Source organism: Canis lupus, chromosome 1 (assembly GCF_011100685.1).
Source record: "Canis lupus familiaris isolate Mischka breed German Shepherd chromosome 1, alternate assembly UU_Cfam_GSD_1.0, whole genome shotgun sequence".
In the NCBI taxonomy this organism is placed as follows: domain Eukaryota; kingdom Metazoa; phylum Chordata; class Mammalia; order Carnivora; family Canidae; genus Canis; species Canis lupus.
The window spans coordinates 8,463,397-8,490,087 of NC_049222.1; the positions used below are offsets into that span (position 1 = coordinate 8,463,397).

The 26,691-nt window shown below is 38.2% G+C and overlaps 1 protein-coding gene and 1 long non-coding RNA gene across 2 annotated transcripts in view; one reads left to right on the forward strand and one right to left on the reverse strand.

Annotated features, from left to right (window-relative positions):
• The first annotated feature begins 2,694 nt into the window (after nucleotides 1-2,694).
• On the forward strand, nucleotides 2,695-15,077 carry LOC119870700. Its single transcript, XR_005353348.1, has 4 exons — nucleotides 2,695-2,865; nucleotides 12,208-12,550; nucleotides 13,426-13,537; nucleotides 14,762-15,077. It is a non-coding gene; the product is annotated as an uncharacterized LOC119870700 (long non-coding RNA).
• Nucleotides 5,109-26,691, reverse strand: part of DOK6 (docking protein 6) — a 368,735-nt gene continuing 347,152 nt past the window's right edge. The window contains exon 8 of the mRNA XM_038525819.1: nucleotides 5,109-12,422. Coding sequence (XP_038381747.1) covers nucleotides 12,283-12,422 — 140 coding nt within the window. The 3' untranslated portion in view covers nucleotides 5,109-12,282. The remainder of the gene's footprint in view (nucleotides 12,423-26,691) is intronic.

A 26,691-nucleotide genomic window follows, 5' to 3' on the forward strand; every position in this document is an offset into this window, starting at 1 on the left:
TTTCTTAGGTGAGACAGGAAGATCATAGGAGGCCAGACTAAGTCTGAGACATGAGTTCTGGCAAAGTCCTTTCCTCTGGAGGGTAGGTAGGTCTTTATTAATGAGGAGGCTCTTGGCATATTTCACGATGGTGATCTTGCCCTTCCCTTGCCAGAGCCATGAGGGGACCTTTATCAGGTCCTCATGGTGAGAATCTGGTGGGTTTCCTGGAGGGAAAGCTCAAGGAAGTGTGGGGTCCTTCCCAGGCCACAGCCGCCATGAGTTTCTCACAGTCGTATTACCCACAATTATATGCCAACAATTCATCCAGCTCACCACTTAAGTGTTCCTCATAGTTTGTGGCTCCAGTGCTTCAGATCTGGGTAAGGAGATATTGGTTGCTGTATCTCTCTAGATGTGTCCGTTTCTGCAGATTTGGGGGTTTGCCTTGAAATCTCAGTTCTCTGATAGATACAAGAGAAGTCACCAATTTTTAATCTGATCAGTTTTTTCTTGTTGTAATCAAGGCAGTGACATCTTCCAAGCCCTTTATATGTTAGCATTGAACCTGGAAGTCCTTCCCCCATGTGCTTTTAATACATGTGTTTTCTGGTGCCTTGGTTTCTGACCTGTTTCTTTGTTCTGACATTATGAAGCTGGTCTGACACTAGACTCGTATCCATCTGACTTTGCTCTGTGTTGCTCTTTGGTCCATTTTCATAAACCATAGATCCATCTGACAAAATATGGCAATAAAAACTTGGCACGAATGTGAATATAATCTGAAAACTAGTATGAGATTATGCTCAGTTTCTCTATGTCCAGATCAACACCAGTCCTCACAAAATTTTTAGTCCAAAAAGAAGCAAAAGATAGTAAAGAGAAACTCCATCTCAAACCCTAAGACAGTAATGGGTTAAATCTACTCCATCGGCAAAAATTAAATTAGAGGAGCTGTCAGTAACACCCATCCATCACAGGATGTAGTCTGTAGCACCAGACTGAATGAGCTTTTTTGGGATTCTGCTAAAATGGATTGAAATGCAAGTCACAAAGAAGTGTTTCCCTGGTCACATGTATTCAATGTTAAATTATTTTAAGGATTAGTCACATAAAAGGTAAATGAGTATTAGAAAAATTGGTGGATAAGAGAAGCCAAGGGAGGCATTAACAGTATGATCAAAAAATATGTACACATATTTACATTTTAGGTGTTACATTTATGGATTTAATTACTTACTGTTTGGTTTCTGCAGAAGAAAACACATGATAAAAAGAAAAATAAAAACAGAAAGGCAGGGATCCCTGGGTTGCTCAGTGGTTTGGCGCCTGCCTTTGGCCCAGGGCATGATCCTGGAGTCCCGGGATTGATTCCTGCATTGGGCTCCCTGCACAGAGCCTACTTCTCCCTCTGCCTGTGTCTCTGCCTCTCTCTCTCTCTCATTCTCTCTCTGTGTCTCTCATGAATAAATAAAATCTTAAAAAACAAAAACAGAAAGGCGACTCAAGAAGGAATGTCCACATGTCCTGTGGGAATGTTACTCAATTGTCGCTATTGGAGCACTCTCGTCAATGTGTGACTCACTTTACCACAAGAGACAGAACCAAGGCAGAGCTGCCCCACCAATTTCTTTGCTACATATGACCATAAATTAAATACTGCAAAACTTTTCAAAGAGATCATTCAGCAATTTCTTCCCAAACTCAACCCTGTTTCTCTTCACATGTTAATGGGAGTAGCGTTGAACATTTGTATTGTTCAACTAATATCAAGCAAACAACCCCAAACCTGTTGCCATCTACTTCAGGTTAGGGTAAAACATTCGTAATAACCATTGGTTACCATTGTTCTAATCATATGTTATTTAAGGTTCAGGGAGAAGACAGTATCTAGATAGGAACCAAAAAGGACAAAAGTGATCTCTTTACTCAAGAATCATCAGCAATGACCTGAAATATTTAAGAGAGCATAATGCTCCAAATCCCACTCGTAAATTTAACTTAAACACTCGGTTAAGTAAAACATATCAATGTTATTGTTTAAAATGTCAAGCACCATAATATAACATCTCTGGGGGAGTAATGCCTCTTAGATCTCTGTACGTTTTACATCTCCATTGGAGAACTAAGAAGGACAGATGTCACACGAAGGGTGGAATTATATTTCTACATACTATGTTGACTTTCGGATATCAAATAGTATCCGCATCAGTCTAGTGTGCATGATATTAAGAGTAGCACTGGGCATTCTTTCTTACTGAATGCCTAGCCCTCCCATTTAAAAATTCTAAACTCATAATGACTCATTTCAGTTGTTTCCCTAGTCAGAACTCTCAATGGTTCCTGCAATCTCGATGGTTCAAATGCCATCGCCTCTCAGTATTGAGAAAGAGGATCGGATGTGGTGCAGAAGGAGGGAGAGGAGCTAAGTAGAATATCTATCATATACCTTGGTAGCATTTTTTCTTTAGATTATATTGCTGAGAGTGAGGGTTATTTCTGGTCAGTGGCTTTAGTATTTATTGTTTTGAACATTTATCTCTATATTTAGTTCTCTGAAATATAATTACTGAAAAACCATAAACCTTAAAAACATCAGGCTAACTAAAACAAATGTTTTTAATGGATACTGGAACAAGAAAGGGTTTACTACATCGAACGATATTGGCTAAAATCCCACTAGACTGATCATACTAGCTTCATGACTTGAAGTGCATACTTCTTCCCTAAATGGTGAGTTCCTCAGAGGAGGGCTCAACTCTTGCTCATTTTGAATCCTAGCTCTTTGAAGATTCAGTGGATGTTTTTTAAATTAAATTCCAAAAAAGCATTTTCTCTTTTGGCTACCTTGTATCCAAAGTTTGCAAATATCCAGAAGAGTATAAGGTATGTAGATCTCTGTAATTCACGCATGCAGAGAAAGTAGGCGACTGCATGTTTGTCTTATGCTCAACTTTGTGTCAAGAGAGGAGTTGGGAATTTTAGAGAACGTGCTTTAAAATATTTATACAGTTTGAATAATGGGAGCTAATTTTGTTTCTGTGATTAAAAAATGCAGGGTCTTAACTATTGAGAGAGACAAAGAGAAAGAGAAAGGAGAAGGAGGTGGTGAAGGAAGAGGAATAGGAGGAGCAAGAGGCAGAGGAGGCTGAGGGAGAAATCCAGAGACCACTTTGAGAAAGGGATTTAGGAAGCTGGGGAAGCTGGCCTCTCTTGCCTTCTGTAACTCCTTTGTTTCAAGCCATCTCATGTCTTCCGCACAAAGCCAAGGACCCATTTGCTGTCACAACTCCTGCCTGACACTGATGTGCATCCAAAGTAATTAAAAGTAGGCAAAAACCAGGAGCCAGGAGATGTTCTGTGCCCTTTTCTCATGTTTTATAAGGAGCAAGCTCTAAGGAAATATTTACTGATTGACTGGCCTTGGAGCATATATAAAGCAGCAACCTGAGACACCTAGATATTCTGATAATTCATATTCCATGAATGTTTAGATATTCTATCTAGATCTTGCTCAAACATTTATTTTTAAAATTCACCATATGGATATAAAAATTAGGTAAATTTGTCTAATGTTTTTCTTGACTAACTTAGAAATAAGGATGCGTTTTTGCCATTTGGGAGGTTATTGGATTTTGTTTTTCTTTGTATGTTACAAAAATAGCAGAGTAATTGCTCTGGGGCTGTGCCCTGTGACATACATTTATTAAATATCTTCTTGATGTCAGCTGCAAACTTATACAAACCTTCGCACTTTTGATAAAGACTTTCCCCAGCAAATATAGTTCTCATGGTTTTAATAATGAGAAAAAAGGGAAGAAAAATCCATCAGTTTCACATCACAACATGTTATGAAAGTGGCACCAAACATTCATATCATATACCAGGAGAAGCTGTGTTTCGTTCAGCATTTGCAAAGAAGGGCCCCTCTACTGTCCCTCCGTAACATGTTCCAAACTTCCACTGGGTGTGTAGAACTGAAAGCTCTCATATAGTTTTCATTGCTTTCTTCAAAAATTCATGACTTTGGCCAGTCCTACCCTAACTGGACATTTTAGCACTATGACTGCTCAATCCAGGCTTCCTCACCCACTCTTGATGTCTCTGACCATCAAAGAGAGATGGAGACTTCGTACTCTCTTTAAAGACACAACTCTACAAAAGGAATACTCCTAACAAATTAGTGAATTAACAACAAATGCCCAACTAATATTTAAAGATTAAGTTTGAGAAACAGATTCTGTAAGCTCATTTGCAAGCAGGTCTAAATCCAAGTGACCAAAGAGTCAATATCACAGAATGGAAAATAGTAAAGTCATCAAAATATAGTGTGGTCATGACTGTACACATTTCATCTTTGATATGAAATCTTTGTCTACCTAATGTTCATTCTGAGTAATTTTCTTTAGTTGTGAAAGGGTGAGCACAGTGCTGGAGGGAAAACCGTTTTCCAGTTTTGTGATACTGTGAAAGCCACTTAGAAAGTCTGGATGTCACTTCACTACAAAATAAAAGTATTGATCACCAATGCCATTGTCAACATTAATATTTTATGATTCCACCAAGCCACAGTCACCCTAATAAGAATGATTTAACATTGGATTAGGAAAATACTGGGAATACATAATAAATTCTCAGTTATTTTACATTTAACAAAGAGCCTTCTTTTACTTGATTTTGAAAATAGCAGCCAATGAATGAATAAATGACATTTAAAGGTTAGCAGATTATGATTGTCAGAATTGTTTAATTACATAGTTACAGTTCATTACATGATGATAAAAATATAAGGAAATCATATAATATCATAGTGCTAACAATATTAAATAACTCAGGGGTAAAAACCAGCAATTTAGATGTTCAAAATCTCAATCATGCAAAATTGTGTGAAGTAGTATTTTTGAACTGCCTTTTTTAAGTAATGGAAACTTACTTAAATTACTATAAATTAACCTCCTTGTAGCCATATCAATTGTAAATTTTTTAGAATTATGAGTAAGATATTAATAACAATTGATTAGGTGTATTTACTAAGGATTGAGATATAGAAACTATGAATTCAGAAGAAGGTAATTCTTACACTGTGTATTTCGTGTGTTTTTACCGAGGGGAAAAATCACACAGACAGATTTAAAATAATTTAATTTCCTAATTTTATTATTGCCTCATTATTATAATATTTTCTGTTCTGCCAGAAATTCACATTTAGGTTCCAGGGACAGCTATTCCTTTGCATTCCATTCCAAACGTGGCTCAACTAGGGTTTAAGTACAGATGTCCCCAAACTATTATTTATCTGGAATAGATTGTGATTAAAAATAAAGTATGTCAAATCATATAATTTCCAATAGAAGCAAATTTGTCATGGAAATTTTATTTCTTAACAAGAGCCTAGCATCCGAAGTTATTTTTACCAAAATAATCATAAACATTACATTTAATCAATGACAACGGACATCCCTTTACAGTAGACTTCACAAAGTATATATAAATTAATTTTAAAGAATTTATAGAAAGCAAACATATAACACATAATTTAACATATTTTGAAGATTCATAGGGATAAGGATTCGGAAAGATGGGATAATTCTGGGTGGACCTAGGAAAAAGATAACAAATGTAGCATGTACAGAGTAGGTTAAAAGTAAAAAAGTGTGTGTGTATGTGTGTGTGTGTGTGTGTGTGTGTGTGTTTTAGGGTTTGTGCAGAGAAGGTAATAGGGGGCCTTTGCAGATCCTGGGAGTTCAGTCATCTGCGTAAAGATGATTTTACTTTTATGCTCATTTATTGTCAGGGAGTAGACGGATTTGTTGTGATTTATATACTGCCTGCTATTACCAAAATAATATAGAGTGCCTTATAACTGGAAGGAATCTCTATTCTCTATTTAGGTTTTCACAAAAATTTAGAGCTTCCTTTCTCCCAATGAACCCACTATATATGTAGATAGATAAGAAAAAGCATTGTTCTTTGAATTTGCAATAGATATGTAAATCTGAATTTGATTAGTCAAATGATTTCATATTGACCTATACCATGCTAATTTTTTATTTATATATAACATCAAGATGCTATTGTCATTTTATTCTTCATTTTCCCGGCTTTCAGCCCATCTGTCTCATATAGTTAACAATACTGGAACACCATAGAAACCCTCTCACTTTGTTTTTCTTCGAGAGAAAATCTGTAGTGAATTTTGAAAAAAATTCAGTCATCATCTCAAACTTCCTTTCCTTTCCTTCCTTTCCCGAATTTAGGTTTTTAAATTTCAGATTTCCAAAAATAAGCTTATGAGGCTGTGGATCACTTGGGTGAATTAAGGTAATAACCAGATTGCAGTATGAACACCACTGCAGGGTCAGGGTCGATCCTTGCTCTACTCAACGCACGATTCCTTATCTACAAAAAGGGCTGATTTTCTGCTCTAAGTCTAACATCAACTTAAAAGTAGAGAACAGATGGAGAAAGTTAATTGTATCAACAATTAAAAATGGCTCCAAATAACTATTAAAAAATTTAAATTTGTTCATTCTTCTTAAAATTGGAATATGGAATATAGGGTAGGAGAAGATGAGGTAAAATAAAAACCTATTAAACAGAATTATTAGAAGGAAATTGTAATATTTCTATTACAAATGTATTCTTTCTCTCCTTGAAATGTTTACAAGATATAAAAATCTTAAACTAGGGAAAAGTGTATGAAAATCATGAGTAAAATATAGTTTTCGTATTACTTGGTAATTTTAACTTATTTCCTATCTATCCAGACTTGAGTTAATTTAAATAATTGCCTACTAAAGTGTATTAAAAACACTTGATATGGAAGCTATTTTATTATAAAAAAAGTCATTTTCCAATTTCAACTGAAAACAGATTTTTGAAGTTCACATGAAACAAAATGTAACCCCGATGTTATTATCTAATTACATTGTGACAAATGCCGTAAATAATTATGCCAAAGTGTTACATAGTGATAAAAGTCCCCAAAATAATAACCACAATTACAGTATGATGAATAAGTAGGAATACATTTAATTTTTTTTAGTTTGACTATCACTTTAGAATAAAGAAGTTTGAATTTCAATGAAAACTGGGTGTCCGTGTAAGAGTAATAAAATTTATCCCAATCATTCATGACCTACAAGTCTAATGAATTGCCTCATAAAGCCTCTCTAGACACAGTTAGTGATGAGTCCAGGAAGGGTTAGGACCATCCAAAAAATCTGAGGAGACACTTAAATGTTATTCCAGGGCCTATTTATTTAGAATCTCTGTGGCATTTCTCAACTCCCACTGCATCTAAATGGGGGAAAAGATAGACAAAACTATCTCTGTTTCTTTGCCTTTTCAACAAATGACAACACCATGGGTTTGGGTTTCCTCCTGAGTAGGATGTAAAGTGGTATCTTTATTCTACATGATTGCTTCCAGAGCTAGCTAGCATCCTGCCCATCCAGAAAATATGCCCAACATCTCATGATACTTCCTCTAGAGTCTGTAAACTAGCTACCGCCCCAACGAGTTGTAATAATTGTAGAAATGATACAACAAAGATTCACATTCTTGAGTAAAAAAGTAAGGATTTGGGGTAGTTTCAGGGAGGAAAAAGGCAGAAAAATTTTGCAAATATGTTCATAGAGAATGTACGCATGAGGCTATTGGTCTCTTCTGACATACTTCTAGCCCCCAGCCAAGGGTCATGGATGATATACCTTCATTTTGAAACTCAAATGAAGTTGACATGTACAAAAACGATAAGAAGAGACATTTTACCAGGGGGATTTTATTACACATTCTTTCATGTTCAATACTTTTCACTAAACCCAAGGAGGCATACTTATTGGCTATGTGCTGTCTTTCTGTGGTCACTTCAAAACATGATGCAACTGCTGTCTTCTTTCAATTGCATGCTTGGTACTCAGTGAAGCTGGTCAAGAAGGTCAAGTCTGTGATAGGGAACTGGGATTGGAATGTTAATAAAGTAGAGTCTTAGTGCAACTTTGGACATTTCATTGGAATCTTTATAACTTTATCTAAGTTGCTGCCCTCCTGAGTTAGGTCCCATTCTTCTTCTCTGCCCCTTCCATATGGAAAATTGTCCTCCATACATTTCATAGGCTAGAAATTCATCTGTGTGGCACATCACCTAGTGTTATGGTTATTAATAGAAATATAGTGGCCATTTCTTATTTGGAGAAGGCCAAGATTGGGGAATTGTGAAGTATAGTTAATGATTGAGAAAGTAATTTGAAATTGCAAGATACTAATCAACATGATATGTTGGTAGAATTGGAGAAAAGTGTATCATTTTCACTCTAAGCAGTTTTTAGTATAATATTTAAGACACAACGTGTTAAAGGCCTAAAGCTCAGCCCCACTGAATGTACATTGCCTATTTATTGTGCTGTTATAATCATCAGAACTGGACTATGATTTTTTTATAAGACTTATAATTTGCTTAAGCTTGTTTTCACTGTAGCATTAATGGTTGATTTGAGTAAGTGGCTCAAATAATCTAGGGAGTAGGGTAATCATGCTTTTTTTTTTTTTAACAAGTTTTCTGAGATACTGACAAAAGAATGAGGGGCAGACATCAATTTTTATGATGTGTTTTTAAATATCTACTCTAAAGACACCACATGCAATAAATAAATTGGATCCGTAAAAACTATTAACAGTGTAATGTTATTTATCAGTCCATTGTTTCTATACTGGACAGAAAGTATTAGTGGCTGACCATTTTATAGGTGATAAATGATTTTCAAACATAATTGCCCAGTGAAGACAGAGAAAAATTGTACAAGATACTAGGACTAGTACTCGAGTTACTACTTGGTGAAAAAAAGTGAGGTTTACTTTTAATAAATAGGTTTCACTTTATTTCACATGCTCCATCCAACAGCATCTTCCCTAATCTATAAGTAAATATACATTTCTTATTTCATGAAGTTCATATTGTGGCAGCGGCCAGAACCCATTGATTCATACGTATCTGCAACTTGTGTAAATAAATTAGTTCCAAGTGCCTATTATTCAGTCAACGAGTAAGTGAAAGATGTGTTTTCTTTTTCTCCCACCAGTATGGTAAACGATTGGGTTGAGGTTATTTTATACTTTTCCATACTTTAAATGTGTCAGGGATTGGTCATGAGTGCAACGATTAATATTTCCAGAAGAAAACTTGAGGACATAAGACATAACACCCCCGCCCGTGTCATCTTTGTGGGAACTGTGTACACCCTCCAGTTTTCCTCTGCTCTCAGAAGTGCCTCCATTACTTATGTCAAGTTCTTCACCACTGTGTCTTCCAACCGGATACCCCAATATGGAAACTGTGACCATCTTCACTCACTTGCCTAAATCTGGTTGGGATCCCAACTGAGTCACTTTCAGAAGGAGCCAAAGGTTGTCTTTGGTTCACAGCAACCCTAACTGCAGGAAAGCTGTAATAAAGCGTCTGAGGGAGAAAAATGACTTGCAAAGTGTAGAGGCATCTTCAGTCAAAAACCTGTGAGCTCAAGGGAGTTGAATACATGCCTACGACCATTCTAATTGCTCCAGTGAAGTTGGTTTTATGAAGTTCCAGGAGAATGGTATGGAAACTTTTCTTTCATCTTTGGTTTCTGTAGAAGATTTATTTGCTTGTCATTTTTATTACAATGCACACTGCCTTATGTCAAGTATATTAGGCTAATATAAATTCTCCTATATGTTCGGTTAGCAATTTTTAACTCAGCTACAATTTTAAGTATAGATGGAAAAGTATGCTAGAATTGATCTCCAAAAATGTACCACGAGAGACGTTAAAGCATTATTCTCATTGTAATGAGATTGGGTTAAAAGACTTGGGAGGGACATTTCTCTCACACACTCTTAATGACATTATTTTCGGAGTGAACCGGCCCAAGGCTAGCCTGATCTTTGGTATCTCCTCAGTAAACGCTCACTGGTAATGATCACAAGCAAATGGTGTTCTGGAAGCAACTGCATGCAGGTATTGTGTCTTCCACCAAATAGACACAAGAGCAGACTCATCTAATTAGCAGAATCGCCCCTGGACTTGCTGTCTGTGTTTCTCGCACATTAGTGCAGCTGAGACATGAACCAGGACCCCTGAGGGCTTTTCCCCACAAGTCCCATGTAGAAACTGTGGTCTCTAAGCAACAGCTCGACTGAGTGAGCGGGCGAGAGCCTGGCTCAGAACGTGGCACCACTAGGAGCTGTGCTCAAATGGTCTCAGCGGGGAGTTGCTCTGGTGGGTTTTACAAAAGGCATTTCAGAAACAAATGCCATGTGCTGAGTGATTCAGAGGTGTGTAACCCCGAAAGCTGGGATTTTAGGGGAGGCTGTGTCCTCGTCAGGAACCAGTCGTCTGCTTTTCTGCTATGTCAGCAAAATTCACAGTGCAGAGAGTTTGAGTAATTTTCTTTTTATCCCTGAAAGCTTAAGATAATTATTTTTCACAGCCACATTGACTCTTATGATTAGCATCTTGATGGGGTTTTCATTCTTAATCTGAGAGATTCAGAGAGTCTAGGTAGTTGCTCTAAAGTGTAAATTCATCTAGGAGGGACCCAGAACTGCTTCTATGCTGTAGTTATTCTCTGAAATAAGTTTGCAATCTGCATTCAAGCTATGGATAGAGATAAAAAAAAGAAGAGTCTTATTAGAGATCAACAAAACAAGTACTCCTTCCACAGACTAACATTAATAGTTTAAATAATTTTGCTATTAAGAAAAAAAAATCAGGCTTTTATCTTACATGATCTGGGCTCACTATTCTTTGGATTCCCCGTGGAGTATTTACAAGCTGACCATTTTAGGTGTGTGGCATCAGATAATCCAGGCAGAATGATTTTTATTTTTACTTGAGTAAACTTCAAAATGAAGGACAAAAATATCTTTGTTGACACTAAATAAATTGGCCAAATTTTTTAGTTCACACGGAAGCCACCACTTCCTTTTAAACTTGGTAGGTTTGTCAACTACTGTCAGAGATGAAAAAATTATATCTGATCCGTTTTCACTTATAATCCCAGCCAATGTTCATTAAAGAGGAAGTAAAGCCTAGCAAATTCTGGTTACACAGGAAATCACAAGTGCCCAATGGCTCGTTGAGAGCAGCATCTATAAAACTTTAAATAATTAATATCTACAATCCTGTGTGCATTGTTCTTCTGACTGCAAAATAGCTGAGTTCTTTTTAGGTACATATATATATATATATTTTTTTTTAATTTCTTTCCTGAAAAACAGTTTCTCATTTAAAGTTTTCTGTTTCTTGAGGTTAAATGGAAGCTGGTGGGTGATCACACCCGATTTTCCTCATGGAGCTCAGAGGGATGGCCAAAGAGACAGACATTGCCAACAAGGAAGTACTAACCCAAAAGACAGGGTGGCGACAGGACACATGGGACAGCTAGACCAGGTCTTTTGTTTTCATTTTCAAGTGAACCTCCTTCTCAAATATTCGTTTATACTTGTCAGAGGAGCAGACTTGACTACGTAAATACTTTTGCTAATAAAAAGCCTTTTTTTTTTACAGCACTATTTTAAAAGTAGCTATTCAACATAACAATCTTAATTTTAATGCACCAAATTACAGTTTTCAACAATGTAAGTGAGCATATCCTGTCACCCTCAGCACACAGTTGATATATACGTGTTAGATATAGATGGATATAGCAATATCCAAATCTGTATTTGTCTACAGGTGCACACACACGCACACACACACAGTGGAGCTACAGGGCCTGCTCAACAGTGTGTTCTAATTCTTGTGTTCCCTTAATTGTCACTGGGCTTATTTCTATGGAGACTTATAATGCCATTTGTAGACCTTACTGGATTTGTCCCCGTTAAAACCTTCCAAGCCACAGAGCTTGTGGTGGGTGACCTTATGTCCAAGGACAGACCCTGTCACCAGGCGGGAGGGCCGAGCCATGAGGACAGAGTTAATGTCCCCCGCCCAGGTCCAACCCAGTGTGGGCAACTTCTCATGGTGCCCAGACTTCTGCTACTGTCCGTACCAAAGAATTTTATTTAAATGACTGTTCATACGATTTGGATTCTATTTTTGTAAAACATAGATTCCCCTCCCCCCAAGAAATTCAATAAATAAAGGACTTAGCCACAGAGTCAAGGAAGCAGAACTCCAGGTTTTAACCTTCCACTGGGACTGGGGCTACACCCGACCCATTTCAATTTTTACTGCAATTGGTCTTCCAGGAGGCAGAGGGTGCAGTGACCCTACAAGCAGGTCCGGACAGACTGTCTCTCTGGTCAGCAGCGGCTCTCTGAGTGTCATTGAATGAGGCTGGAGCTGTAGCTGAATCCGTAACTGCTCGACCGGGACAGAGCCTGCTGGGCCTCCTCACTCTGCTCCGAGGCGTAGCTGGGAAATGTCTGTGCACGTGACATCTTCGAGGAACCAAACCCGTGACCTGAGAGGAGGGAAGGAGGAAGAGGTGTGCTAAGAAATAGACTCAGAAAAGCAAGGGGATATATATAAACAAGCAAACAACCATGCAAACAAAGCAGAAGGCTGCAAATCCTCAAAAGAGAGCTCCAGGTAAGCACAGAGGTGTGAAAAATGGAGAAATTTGGTGCTTTATTCCTTTCTGGGTTAAAAATGTATTCAGGGATCAATATTTTCCTCAAGCGTGTCTGGTCAAAAATTCAGATGCCAGAGTGCAAGGTAAACTTTTGAGAGATCTCAAACTTCTAGTATGTCCTTCAGCTATTGGAACAAAAGCAGAAAAGTTTTTCTGAAAAAAAAAAAAAAAAAAAAAAAAAAGCTGGTTTTGATGGAGGGCCCGTAAGCTGCATTCTTTTCTTTTATACTTGCTTTCAGCATACAAGAAGCAAATTAGACATTTTCTTAAAACCTTTCTTGAGCAGGCAAATTATACTGTATCCCAACCAGTAACCATCAATTAGCAGGAAAAGCTTTCACCAGTATAGCCTTCAAGGCCCTGACTTATCCTGTCAGGTTTGTGAGTAACTGAACCCACCCCATGATATGATGAGCCTAAACAATAAACTTTTATGGTTACTCAAGTGGCTGAAAAGTTGAATCTTCTAGAAAATATATTTAAGGAAAAATTCCATCTATGCTTTTGATGGTTCAGATGCATCCCCGAAACTCAAAATTTGTCTAATGTAAACCCACACATACGTGACCACGGGAAAGCTTGTCAGAATGCTGACAACAGAGGGTGAGACTGTCATCGTATGGCTTCAGATGGACTTTCCAGGGGCCTTCCCATTCTTTTTCTTAACTGAAAATTAATTATTCTTCAATCTGGAGAATGTTATTTATGGAAGGGATGAGCTTAGTGAGCAAAGAAAGCTAGACCCAATGTGCTTGGCCTCTCCAGAGTTTATGTTTCATCCAAAAGAAAAGATGCATCCAGTTTGATTTGTAATGTTTCTATTCTCTACCAGGAGGAACCCAGTCGAGACAGTCGGCTATCACAGAAACGTGGAACATGTCGTCCTGTTTCTCAGGTGGCGCTGTCCTTCCTGAGGTCACGCACCTAAAGCCACTCATCAGCAGGTGTGTAAAACATCCTTGCAATTTCTGAAGCTTGGGGTCCAGGGAGAAATGCAAATGACTTGGGTAATAAAAGGCTAATTAAACTGGTAGAGGCTCTCAATGTTTAAAAATCGTGAGAGTGAAATCTTGCTTTCTATATAAAAATCACTTTAGATTCACTGTTGGCCTAATTCTCTTGTAGATTAAATCTCCCCAGGAGCAAATCAGGGGAGTTGGGGGATGTGGGCACGTGCTCTCTACCTGGCCCTCCAGCAGCCGCTGTTGTGGTTGTGCCAGCACAGCCCCTTTCTGAGCCTCGGAACCTTCCTGCCCCCTTCCCTGCCTCTCCCAGGGCCCCCATCCACATTTCCTCTCTTTGCCCCTTTACACGGAGGTGGGTAATGCTGCATGCTGTTTGCCCATCCTTCAAAATTCCTTGTTGGTTCTATAACTTCCCTCCTAGCACTGTCAATAGTCCTTTAGATTGTCTCAAAATCCCATGTGGTCGTGTCTTCTCTTTCTGGGAAGGGGCAGAAAAAGGGAGAAGTTAGGGGGACCTGGGGTGAGTTCAGAGTGAGAAGACCGGCTATGCACGCTCCTTCTACTACTTATATGGGTCACCAACCTTGTGAGACTCACTTTTCTCTTGGGTTCTCAGTTTCCTTATCTGCAAATTCTGGAATGTTGACATTAATGGTGTTGTATGACTCATCTGATTATGAAATCAATGTGTCGTCATTGAATTCAAGCATGATAAGTGCTGTCACCCCAGTGAAAAGATAACCTGTCACCACGTACTCCAGCAGGGTCACCTATATGGGATGGTCAGAGAGGGCCTCCTGCAGAAAGTGGCATTTTGACATGTTATTTATGTGACAAGATTATGGGAGAGTAATCTGATACGGAAAAAAAATCACTTAAAACATTTAACAACCTCGCCTCCTTATTGTGCCATTGACTCACTAGATGATCATTCAAAGTTCTCACAAGTGGAGATACTGGCATTTATCAGCATAAACCAGCTGGAAATTCTAATATTAAGAGAGTTGTTCCTGGTCTTGGCTTTATCTTATTTAAAGAACAAAGTAGAAATATCTGAAAGAGAGCAGCGCTGGGAAACACCTTTAGTTCGCATTACTTGTGGGCTAAAAGTGAAGGCTGAAGTTGTGGATTTGGGACAGTCTGGCACACACAGATTTTTACCCTAGAATCTTTTTTTTTTTTTTACTTTTTTTTTTACCCTAGAATCTTGAGTGTGGAAATTCAATCATGCAACTACTATTCGTCAAACACCTGCTGAAACAGTTCAAAAGACCACAGGGGAGACACATGAATGGAAAGTACAGTCCCTGACTTCACAAGCCATCCACAGGCTGCTTTGGGAATGAGGGTCGGACAAGGATAGACAACGAGGAGCAGGAAAGAAGGGTGCATGCAGGGGCCTCTGGGTGGCTCAGCGGTTGAGCGTCTGCCTTCAGCTCAGGATGTGATCCCGGGGTCCTGGGATCGAGTCCCACATCAGGCTCCCTGCAGGGAGCCTGCTTCTCCCTCTGCCTATGGCTCTGACTCTCTGTGTGTCTCTCTCATGAATAAACAAATAAAATCTTTGAAAAAAAAAAAAAAAAAAAGGAGTGTGCATGCAGTCAGAGCTTTCCAGAATCAGTGCAGGATCCCAACAGAGCTCAGAAGAGCTGTGTTGCAGAGCTGCGCACATCATTCCAAGAACCACAACTTCCCTCTGCTCCTGTGCCTGGAGGACTGGGGGACACGCCACACGGGAACACGCCTGGGACTCGAGGGCCCCAGCAGATGCTGGCTTTGCCCCTCCTGTCCGTGCCCCATGGGTCCATATTCTTTCTGGTGTTCTCGCTCAATGTCTAGCTTTCTCTTCCAGGTCAGCGAGCTGCTCCTCGCTGGGCTGGGTTTTGAATATTATTCTCCATCACGGTCAACACTGTTTTCTTCTTCACCTCTATGAACAATTTCTAGTCTAACTGGAAATTAAATTATGACATTTTTACGTCACCCATTTCTTTATAGACAATTCACAAACGATGCCATTTACCGCTTATCACAAAAATAACACACCTCAATCAGAACTGTACAGAGGAGGGCTTACTAAGTGCTCTGTGATTATGGCAACAATGAGCATGAGAACAAAAGAGAGAAATAATTAAGCATTTTCTCAACGTTTATTTGAATTATGCCCTTTGGTGAAAACAAAACAGAAATCAACTTTGTGGCTTCAATTAAACACTTGCTAGAATAGACTGTTCACACCATGACACAGAGACTCTATTTAAACGCTTCGTACACTTTCCCTCCAAATCAACCCCTGAAGACAAATGAGGTGAATGCATACCCTGGGGGTGTGGAGAATTCTATATTTTAAAAGCAACAAATTTGCTCATGAAAAGACTTTTCACATTTTTCTTTCTATTCTACTGTATATTCCTGTCTGTTTGAATAGAGAATAATATTTTCTACCCATATTTTCAGAGAATATTGACTAGCTGGGAAAAAAATCCATATTTCCCTGGCAGTTTGAAGAATAATCTGGGGTGACACTTCATGACATCTCTCTATGCCCTCTTCCCATGGTATGTGGGCAACCTCCCAGACTGAAGGACACATTTCCATTCCATACGGAAAGGAATATACTGGATCTCGAGACATGGAGATTTGCTTATTCCAACAAAATCATACGACTCTTCCCCATTCCAGAAATGTGGGTGCCCCAGGACAAGGCAGGCGATGTCACCCTGGCCACCAAAGGAAATCTTGCCTGCCGCATCCTGAAAGTCAGATGGGTCAAGAGCTGGAGGGAAGACAGGTGCAGTGGAGAGTGACAACCAGATCCAGAGGCCCGACCAGAGTCCCGTCACAGCTGGCAGAACAACAGGACGGCGCCTCATCCATGCCCTCCCCCTCCTGAGGAATTAAGAAGCTCACCAGGGTCTGGACACTTTGCACTGCTTGTTCCCTTTCTGCCACCTGAGGGTTTCTGTGTTCACAAACACACGTGCATTCTTTACATAAAATATAAAGAAAATTGTTTCTCTAGGAACTCAGAGGGCCTCAAAGAATAACACACCTGCTTAGTAATTCGTAAGAAATAATGGGCACTTGATGTGAATGTATGTTTTATTAGTTTGTTGGGATCTGGAGGAGGGAAGAGTGTTGTCTGTTTAAATCATATATATATATATATATATATATATATATATATATATATATATATATATATTTGTTTTTTTTTTTTTTTAAGGCAAGAAAAAACCCCAGGTAAGGCAGCCTGGAGCAAAGGCATCAATGAGCATCAGGCCCGAGTGGACACAGAGGAGATGCTGTCGTCCTGTACAAGGGTTTCAACTCATGGTGGAAGGGGGCCCCGGGGGCGTCTAATACTTGCACGCTTATGTGGCCTGCAGCAGAAGTGGAGACAGCCTAGAGGTGCAAGTGGCCCGGAGCTGTCCACAGTGTCTCAGTAAGGACTTACCACATGCTAGTTATGCTTAGAAAGGCCAGGGACTCATTGGCAACATCTCTTCTGTAATCTGCATTTGAATTTTACTCAATTTATTCTAATTACAGTGCAAACCGGACTATGTTTTCGTTTAATCTGTATGCTCTCCTAGCAGGTGCTTCTGAAACTCCTATGGAGACTCCAGAGTTCCAGTAGCTTCATGACTTTTTTTTTTTTTTTTTTTTTAGGTTTTATTCATTTATTTGAGAGAGAGTGCACAAGTAGGGGGGAGCAGCAAAGGGAGAGGGAGAGGCAGGCTCCCCATGGAGCCTGGGATCAAGACCTGAGCAGGAGGCAGACGCTTAACTGACTGAGCCACCTGAGGCGCCTCTTCATGACCCTTGAATAGATCTGCTGGGGATACTGAGGCTCAGGCTCAGGACATTTGAATCAAGGGGGAATAAAGATCATGGGTTCCAACCCATAAAGAAAGTGATTTGCAAAAGCCATGAGTATAATAACCACTGATCACTGAGCGCATATTTCATGTGGACCCTATGCTAAATAGAGTAGAAATATAATTTCAAAAAGTCCTATCAGTTCTATAAGGTGAAATTGCATATCCTCATTCTCTCTGTGGGAAAAACAAAATTGAAGCCTAGAGGTGTTTAACAACTTGGAAGCTGACAGGTGGAGGAGCAGAGTCAGATCTAAATCTGGAAACTGAAGCCAAAGCCTTGCCAACATCTTGCTACATTTCCTCACAGAACTCTCTCGATCTCTCTCTCTCTCATATTTTGTTGTCTCTAATTTTTTTATTTGGACACATGGATTTTTCTGCTTTTATTAATTTTTTTACCTTTTCTTTTTAAAAATTGAGGTATATTTGAGAAATGTAATTGTACATATTCCAAGGGGATGAGGTGATGATTTGCTGTACACGTACATTGTGGAGTGACCATTAGGCTATGTAACACATCCCTCACCTTCTAGAGTTTGCTCCTTGGTTGTGCGTGCGGTGAGAATGCTCAAGATCTACTCTCAGCCCCTTTCAGGTATACAAACCATATTATCAACTGTAGTCACCAAGCTGTCCATTGGACCCTCAGAACGTATTCTTCTTCTAAGTAGAAGTGTGTATGCGTGACTCACATCTGTCCATCACCCCTAGCCCCCAGGCCCTGGACGCCACCGCTGGCCTCTGTGCTTCCTCACAGAATTATTTATTTATTTATTTATTTATTTATTTATTTATTTATTTATATTTTTTATTGGAGTTCAATTTGCCAACATATAGCATAACACCCAGTACTCATCCCATCAAGTGTCCCCATCAGTGCCCATCACCCAGTCACCCCTTCCCCCCTACCTCCCTTTCTACCCCCCCCCTTGTTTGTTTCCCAGAGTTAGGAGTCTCTCATGTTCTGTCTCCCTCTCTGATATTTCCCACTCATTTTTTTTTCTCCTTTCCTCTTTATTCCCTTTCACTATTTTTTATATTCCCCAAATGAATGAGACCATATAATGTTTGTTCTTCTCCGATTGACTTACTTCACTCAGCATAATACCCTCCAGGTCCATCCACGTCGAAGCAAATGGTGGGTATTTGTCATTTCTAATGGCTGAGTAATATTCCATTGTATACATAAACCACATCTTCCTTATCCATTCATCTTTCACTGGACACCGAGGCTCCTTCCAGTTTGGCTATTGTGGACATTGCTGCTAGAAACATCGGGGTGCAGGTGTCCTGGCGTTTCACTGAAACCTCTGTTTAGTTGAGGATACAGCAAAGCTTCAGAGAAGAAATATCAGTGTTCACGTGATTGAAGTACCTCAAAAGGCTGCCGTCAAAGAACAAAACAACTAAAGCCCTATCTTCACCACCTCAGGCTGATGTAACACAGGACCCCCGCCTGGGGGGCTTACACAACAGAAATTTAAGTGTTCACAGTTCTGGAGGCCGGAAGTCCTAGATCAGGGTGCCAGCGGGGTTGATTTCTGGGGAGGACTCTCCCCTTGGCCTGCAGGTGGCTGCTCTCTCCCCGTGTCCCGACATGGGCTCTTCTCTTACCAGGGGGTGTCTTCCTCTTCTCTTGAGGAAACCAATCCAGTTGGATCAGGGTCCCATGCTTATGACCTCATTGAACCTTAATGACCACCTGAGAAGCCCTATTTCCAAATACACTCACATCTGGGGGCATGGCTCCAATCTGTAAATTTTGGGGGAACACTGTTCAGTGCAGAGCAAAGTATCCGAAGTAAAATGGATCAGGAGATGTTAAGATGAGGGATGTGACACTTTCTCCTTTCCTGGGAATATTATATCTTTACTTCTTCTCTAGGAGGTATTTGTACTTGTTAGTAAAGTTATGTAATTTGGTTTAAGATTACATAAAATGATTCAGTATCACATGTAATTTCTCACCCTTCACATTGCCAAAAAAAGAATTTAAATATTTAATAGTTGGTTTATGCCATTAAATTTCTGAAATAAACTGTCAATTTGCATTGCACTCATTTACATTTCCACACAGAGGGTAGAAAAGTATTTTCTTAACATGAGATAGATCTGGATATTATTAGACTTTTACTTTTTTTTTTCAAGTTGAAGGATGTTTCCAAGTTGAAAAATTGCACCTTGTTGTTTAGTTAATTTCCTTTTGCAACATGAAGGATTTTTTTTTTTTTTGAATGTTTCATTGTTTTGAAGCCAAATCTGGCTTTGTGCTTTCTGAGTTTTGTGTCTTGGTAATATGTCTTCCCTTGTCACAGAATTATTAAAATATTTTCTTATAAGTTGTTTTATATATATTTTCATAAATTTTTTATGTTGTCTTCAGCTCTTTGATTTATTGGGAATCTCTCTTTGTTCACACCCTAAATTAAAGAGGCTTGTATTATGTGATAGTTTGTAGTGTTAGCTTTGCTCTGGTTCGGGTCCCAGCTCCATTCCTCATTAGCAAGGTGACAACTGCAAAGATATTACTGCTCTGTCCCATTGATTCCTCAAGTGTATAATGGCAATCAAAATAGTTTCTATGAATAGAATCATGTTTTAGATTAATTAATAGTAATAACTTAGTATAAGAGTGTACGGCATTGGTGTTAGTATCCGACCCTAATATTACGCTGAATGAAATAAGTCAGTTGCAGAAAGACAATCATCATATGGTTTCACTCACATGTGGAATATAAGAAATAGTGAAAGGGATCATAAGGGAAGTGGGAGAAACTGAGTGGGGAATAATTAGAGAGGAAGATAAACCATGAAAGACTTCAACTCTGGGAAATAAAGGGTCACTGGAAGGGAAGGAGGTGGGAGGATGGAGTGACTGGGTGACAGGCATGAAGGAGGGCACATGATGAGATGAGCACTGGGTGTTATATTGTGTGTTGGCAAACTGAATCTAATAAAAAAAATAAAATTGCAAAAAAGAAAAAAACTATACTACCCTAAGAGTGCACTTTCTTTTCTTTTCTTTTCTTTTCTTTTCTTTTCTTTTCTTTTCTTTTCTTTTCTTTTCTTTTCTTTTCTTTTCTTTTCTTTCTTTTCTTTTCCTTTTTTTTTTCTTTTCTTTTCTTCTTTTCTTTTCTTTTCTTTTCTTTCTTTTCTTTTCTTTTTTAAGATTTTATTTATTTATTCATGAGAGACACAGAGAGAGACAGAGACACAGGCAGAGGGAGAAGCAGGCTTCATGCAGGAAGCCCAATGCGAGGCTAGTTCCCAGGACTCCAGGGTCACACCCTGGGCGAAAGGCAGGCGCCAAACTGCTGAGCCATCGGAGCTGCCCAAGAGTGCACTTTCTCTCCTACCACCTGTGCTCTTTCCCAAATCATCTTTCTTTATGTGTTCCAGTGCTGGAAAGATCTTATAATTCTCCAATCTGTTCTATTTCCACTCTTTTTTGTTGCTTCACCTTGTGGAGATTTGAGATTGGCTACATCTTATCTTCCAGGTTTACTAAGTAATAAAAAATTCTACTACTCTAATTTGCAAAAGTTTTTCTACTCCTTTTACTTTCCTTCCTTTTTAAAATGTACATTTGTACATTTATTGTTATTAATAATGGCACTGTCAGTCCCCAAAATATGGGTCTTTTTTGCTTACTTCATAAGTGGACGTCTAAATATTTTTTATGCATATCTTTAAAAATCAGAAGTTTTTGAGTGGGGAAATGCATATTATTTAATGTTATATAGTACCCAGCCTGTTGGGTTAGCAGCAACATTCTAACAGTAAAAAAATCAGACATAATATAGTTTATAATACTTTAATTTGCCTTAAAGATGGTCTGACCTGATTCATACAGAATTACATTTTTATTACCTATTTCTAGAATTAAAATAGTCTTAGATCTATTATTCTGGTTGATGTAGGATCCATTTATTCCCTTGCATTTCATTTCTCTTGTGTTCTACTTATCTACTGGAATGTTAATTTTCTACAATTGTGATCTCTTTGCAAAACTTAGCTGAACTCTTCACTGTTAGCAGAATTCACCTGAGTAATGGTGGGGTTTAGAAGTACTCTATGGCAACCAATAAAACAGTAAATATCAAAATGTAATAATCTAAGTTGAAATATAGTATGAGGTGTAGAGAATCCCTAGAATGAAAATTCATTAATGTTGATCAATGAGGAATGGGGAAATATTATGTAATGAAAAATTCAATTATTTAGTTATTCAATTGTAAATATTTCATTGTTATTTTTAAAGATTCAGTTATAACATTTTAAATATGATGTTAATAAAAACGATATATAGATATATCTTTGTTTTCATTTTGAACATATGATTTGCAGACAGTTTAAACAATCAAGGGACTATTTAAGATCATGAAGTAGAATACTCCAGTTCAGGTAGAGATCTCCAGAACTACAGTCTGAGGTATGTTAACAAATTTACTGAAAAGTCACATTAATCTACAGATCAATAACAAGAATATGTATCGGCTGACTGTCCCTCAGATGATGTCTTAGGGAAAGAGTGGAAAATTTTATTTGCTATAATTCTTCCCTAAAAAATTTAAACTAATGCAAAAAAAAACCCACTTTGTCATAGCAATGAGACTTCCCTATACAATATATACTTAGAGATTTGAGTTACAACAGATACGTTACAGAGAAATTTACTGAATGTCACATGAGTTTACCTAGGAGGAAGTTTGCAACATGCTTAGACTAAATATGAGGAATGTTAATGAAGCTGTTTCAAATTTCCTATCAGGTTTTCATATAGTGTAGCACAGCTTTATTCTGCCATAGATACAAGGTTAAGCTTGCATTTGCTCTGAGGACTTCTGAAATGAGTTGGGGCATACGTGTCAAAAATTTTGTCGGATGCCTGGGTGGCTCTGTGATTGAGTGCCTCCCTTGGGCCCAGGTCCTGATCCTGGAGTCCTGGGATCGAGTCCTACATTGGGCTTCCGACTTCTCTCTGCCTCTCTCTGTGTCTCTCATGAATAAACAAATAAAATATTAAAAATTAAATTTGCTTAGTGCCTGACAAATACTCGGTTTTTATTTATATTTTTAAAGTTTTTACTTAAATTCTAAATAGCACACAATATATCAGTTGTACAATACAGTGATTCCACCCTTCCCTACAACATCACAAGTGCCCTCTTTAATCCCCATCCCCTATTTAACCTGTGTCCCCCACCCACCTCCCTTCTGGTAACTGTAGGTTTGTTCTCTACGGCTAAGATTCTGTTTCTTGTTTGGTCTCTCTCTTTTTTCCTCCTTTGTTCATTTATTTGTTTCTTAAATTCCACATATGTGTGAAATCCTATAGTATTTGTTTTTGACTTTTTTTTGTTTTGCATCATACTCTCTAGCTCCATCCATGTCATTGCAAATGGTGACATTTCATCCTTTTTTATGGCTGAGTAATGTACCATTACATCATCTTCTTTATTTATAAGTTGATGGACATTTGGGCTGTTTCCATAATTTGGCTATTGTGGATAATGCTGCTATAAACAGAGTGCACTCCCTTTGAATGAGTATTTTTGTACACTTCGGTTAAATTTCCAGGAGTGCAATTGCTGGATTATAGAATAACTCTATTTTTAACTTGCTGAGGAAACTCCATAGTGTTTTACATAGTAGGTGTACTGATTTGCCTTCCCATCAATAGTGCAAGAGGGTTCCTTTTTCTCCATATTTTCACCAACACCTGTTGTTCCTTGTGTTGTTGATTTTAGCCATTCTGACAGGTGTGAGGTGATATCTCATCGTGGTTTTGACTTACATTTCTCTGATGATGAGTGATGTTGAACATCTTTTCATGTGTCTGTTGGCCATCTGTATGTATAAAGATCTGATTTTTAATCTCATTCTCTGTAGAAGTTTGCCTAAAGCTTTTCTTTCTAATGACTGATTGGGCTGATTTTTCAGAGATCTGGGCAACATTCCAATAATCACAAATGGAATTTTTGTCTTCTTATATTTGTAAATATCTCCTTTGTGAGTATAAGAACACAATGCCAAATCATCATGGCTTTCAAACTCCTTACATCTTACCATTACGAATTATGACCCTCATTGTGCCAATAGTGAATATAAAAAATCCAAATGGCGAGTGGTAGCAGATGAGACTGAGAGGTGGAGAGGGGACACGTCATGGACAGTTATATCCTGATCAACAGACTGGATATTTTTTCTACAGGTGACAGGAAGCTTTTGAACGATTTTAATAAGTGATTGGATGAGAAGTGTGTTTCAAAATCTCATTGAACGGGATGGTGGAGTAGCTATTCTCAACCCTTTTTGCATCCTAACACATTCGGTGGATAAAATGTAGCCCTGATAGAAAAAAAAAATTCTCATGGAAGTCTACTACAAAGATAAAAAGATGCCTCTGGTTTTATGCACACTACCTAGGATTTTGTTATAATTCTTCTCCATTTTCTCCAACTAATCAGTATTCCTCCAGGTCCAATAGGAAAGTTGAAAACTGCTGCTACTGATGTATATATAAGACTGAGACCAGACTAGCCGGTTTGCTGGGGAGTTGAGAGGTTCATTCTCATTGAGAAAGTTCTACAGAAATACTTGTTAGCATTTAATTAAATTCAATATTCTAAATTCTGAATTACACAATGAATAAAGTATGCACAGCAATTTCAGAACCTAGAAATCTGCAACCTAGACAACTGTCTTGTTAGTAGCACTTCCTGGAGAGTAGTTATTGCAACATGTCTGTATTAGAACATAGTATTAGTAGTGTAAATATCCAGATAAATAGAGAATAAGAGATCCAAGGTTTATGAAAATGGAGTCAAGGAGTATAGGACAAAGGAATAATTCTGTTGACATCTTTTACGTTTTATGAGAAACTGCTGCAAAAACTCCAAGTTACTTTTCTAGGCAGATTGAGCAATCCTTATTAGGCATAGTGTTATCATTGTACCCAATGAGCAGCAACAAAAGTCATCATCTTAACCTCTTGTAGTTTCAGTTAATGAATTATTTTTATTTTACTCTCATTGTATGGGAGATTAAAATATATTTTTATCAATTGTTTTTCATATTAAGTTCTAATGTCAAAGACCAAATAATTTCTATTTAGAACACTCACCGTTTTATAGTGTCGTGTTGCCTGCACTAATTTCACTCAAAACAGGCAAAGCAGGGCAGTGATGGAGAGTACAGTTTTTAAGGCCGGTCCTCACACTCACCAAATGACTTTGGGTTGGGCATAATCACACACCAAGTAGCAGAGTGCCAGGCTCTGGGTGATTCTGATCATTAAAATTTATTGAGCACTAACAATGTGCCAGGAAGCGTGAGACACTTCACTTAATGCTGATTTATTTAATCCACCTGGTAGCCCTGTAGGATCAGTGCTCTCAGGGACACAGACAGGGACCCTGGAACTCAAGCTGCCTGGCTCAAAACTCTTCACTGACCCCAGGAGGTTAATTCTACCTATGGGTATCAAAATGGTCAAAGAAAAGGGCATGGTTTTGCAAACAACAAAAACAAATCTTAGAGGCAAGGGTCCAAGCAAGGCTCATAATTTTTTTCCCTTTAATTCCACAGTTATCTTGGTTTTCAGAAGAGCACAGGATAATCTGCTTTGTGCTTCATAATACTTAACTGTAAGAATTGGATACTCACTATTTTTTTCTAAGGGTCTGTATCTCTTTATATGTTTGACTTACATTTCATAATTGTGAAAATCAGAAACATTAGTTTTTATCATTTGTTTGCTTTTATATTTAACAATCACTTAATTGGACAGGATGGTAACTCTTTGAAAGTTATGATCAATAAACCATCTGGATTGTTCTTGGATTACATCATGACAATGAGTTGGTTAGTGTTAGTTAGTTGGTTAGTGGGAACATAAATTCCCTTTATGTTCACTGCTGCCATAGTGTAAGGATATTTTGAGGCAAACCATTTATGTTTACATAAATAATAACACTAACAATGTAAATTGGTAAATCGTATAAAAATTAAATTTTTCTAAATCTTAGCTAAGTCAAAGACAGAAAAGGTTTATGTTTGCCTCTTTATGCCTCTCTACCTGCAAGTCTCTACAATTCTATCAAGTTAAAAAAAAAATCTGGTACTGGGAAATTGGGCTAGTTCTTTGAAGAAATGTATTAGTTTATGTTCTTATCTACACTACACATGAAAATAAAGACTTTGAAGAGTCAGTAAAAAAATAAGTATAAAAAAACACTTTCTAGAAAGATATTTAGAAAATAGTTTGAGTTGGGAGATTTTTCTAAGTACAAAAGCAGTTGAAGTTAAAGGGTCATTTGTCATTTCTTGACACCAAGATGAAAAGAATTAAATCCTGAGTTTAACTCTTTCAAAACATGACATCATTCAGTCCTTGTGGAGCTTTAATTTAATTTTATTTTTTTTAAGATTTTTTAAATTTATTCATGAGAGAGAGAGAGAGAGAGAGGCAGAGACACAGGCAGAGGGAGAAGCAGGCTCCACGCAGGGAGCCCAATGTGGAACTCGATCCAGGGACTCCAGGATCATGCCCTGGGCTGAAGGCAGGTGTTAAACCGCCAAGCCACCCAGGGATCCCCAGGAGCTTTAATCTTAATGTGACTCTGCCAAAAATAAAAATAAAAAAAAGGTGGCACTAGTCTCTTTCATTAGCTATCAATTATGTGTTAGCTAACAGATCGGCCTGGATTCACAGTGGGGGCACGGCCTGAAGGGGTCAGAAATTGTTCCTGCTAAAAATTTTAAAAGACAATTTTATTGTTACTTAAGACAAGTCTGGCCAAAGGGAGAACATTTCCTATTTGCTTTGCTTCGGTTGGATGCAGATGTGAGTAGCTCAGGTCGGTAGCACTGTTGTCCAAAGATTGCAACTTTGGATCTTCAGGCATATATGATCTGACTTAAAGACATCTTTTTCCTTTTTCAGACAGCTTATTCCAAACATAAGTCCAATGAAATGATGATGAAAGAATCTCTTAGGGGAGGAGAGCGTGGCAGTGGAGACAAGCAGCCAGTGTCATGCAGGAGTTCTATGGAGTTATGCAGGGCAGGTACCCGGAGCATGCTGACATTAGAGAAAGTAGAATCCTCTTGTTTCCAATGAATTCCTTCCTTTCCCTTTTCTCCTTTTACTTTCTTTTATAGCATTTTTCACACAGATTGAAGAGAACCAGCTGCTGGCACCAAAGATGAAAAGGGTTTGTTTTGCCATTATTACATTTTTAAGTT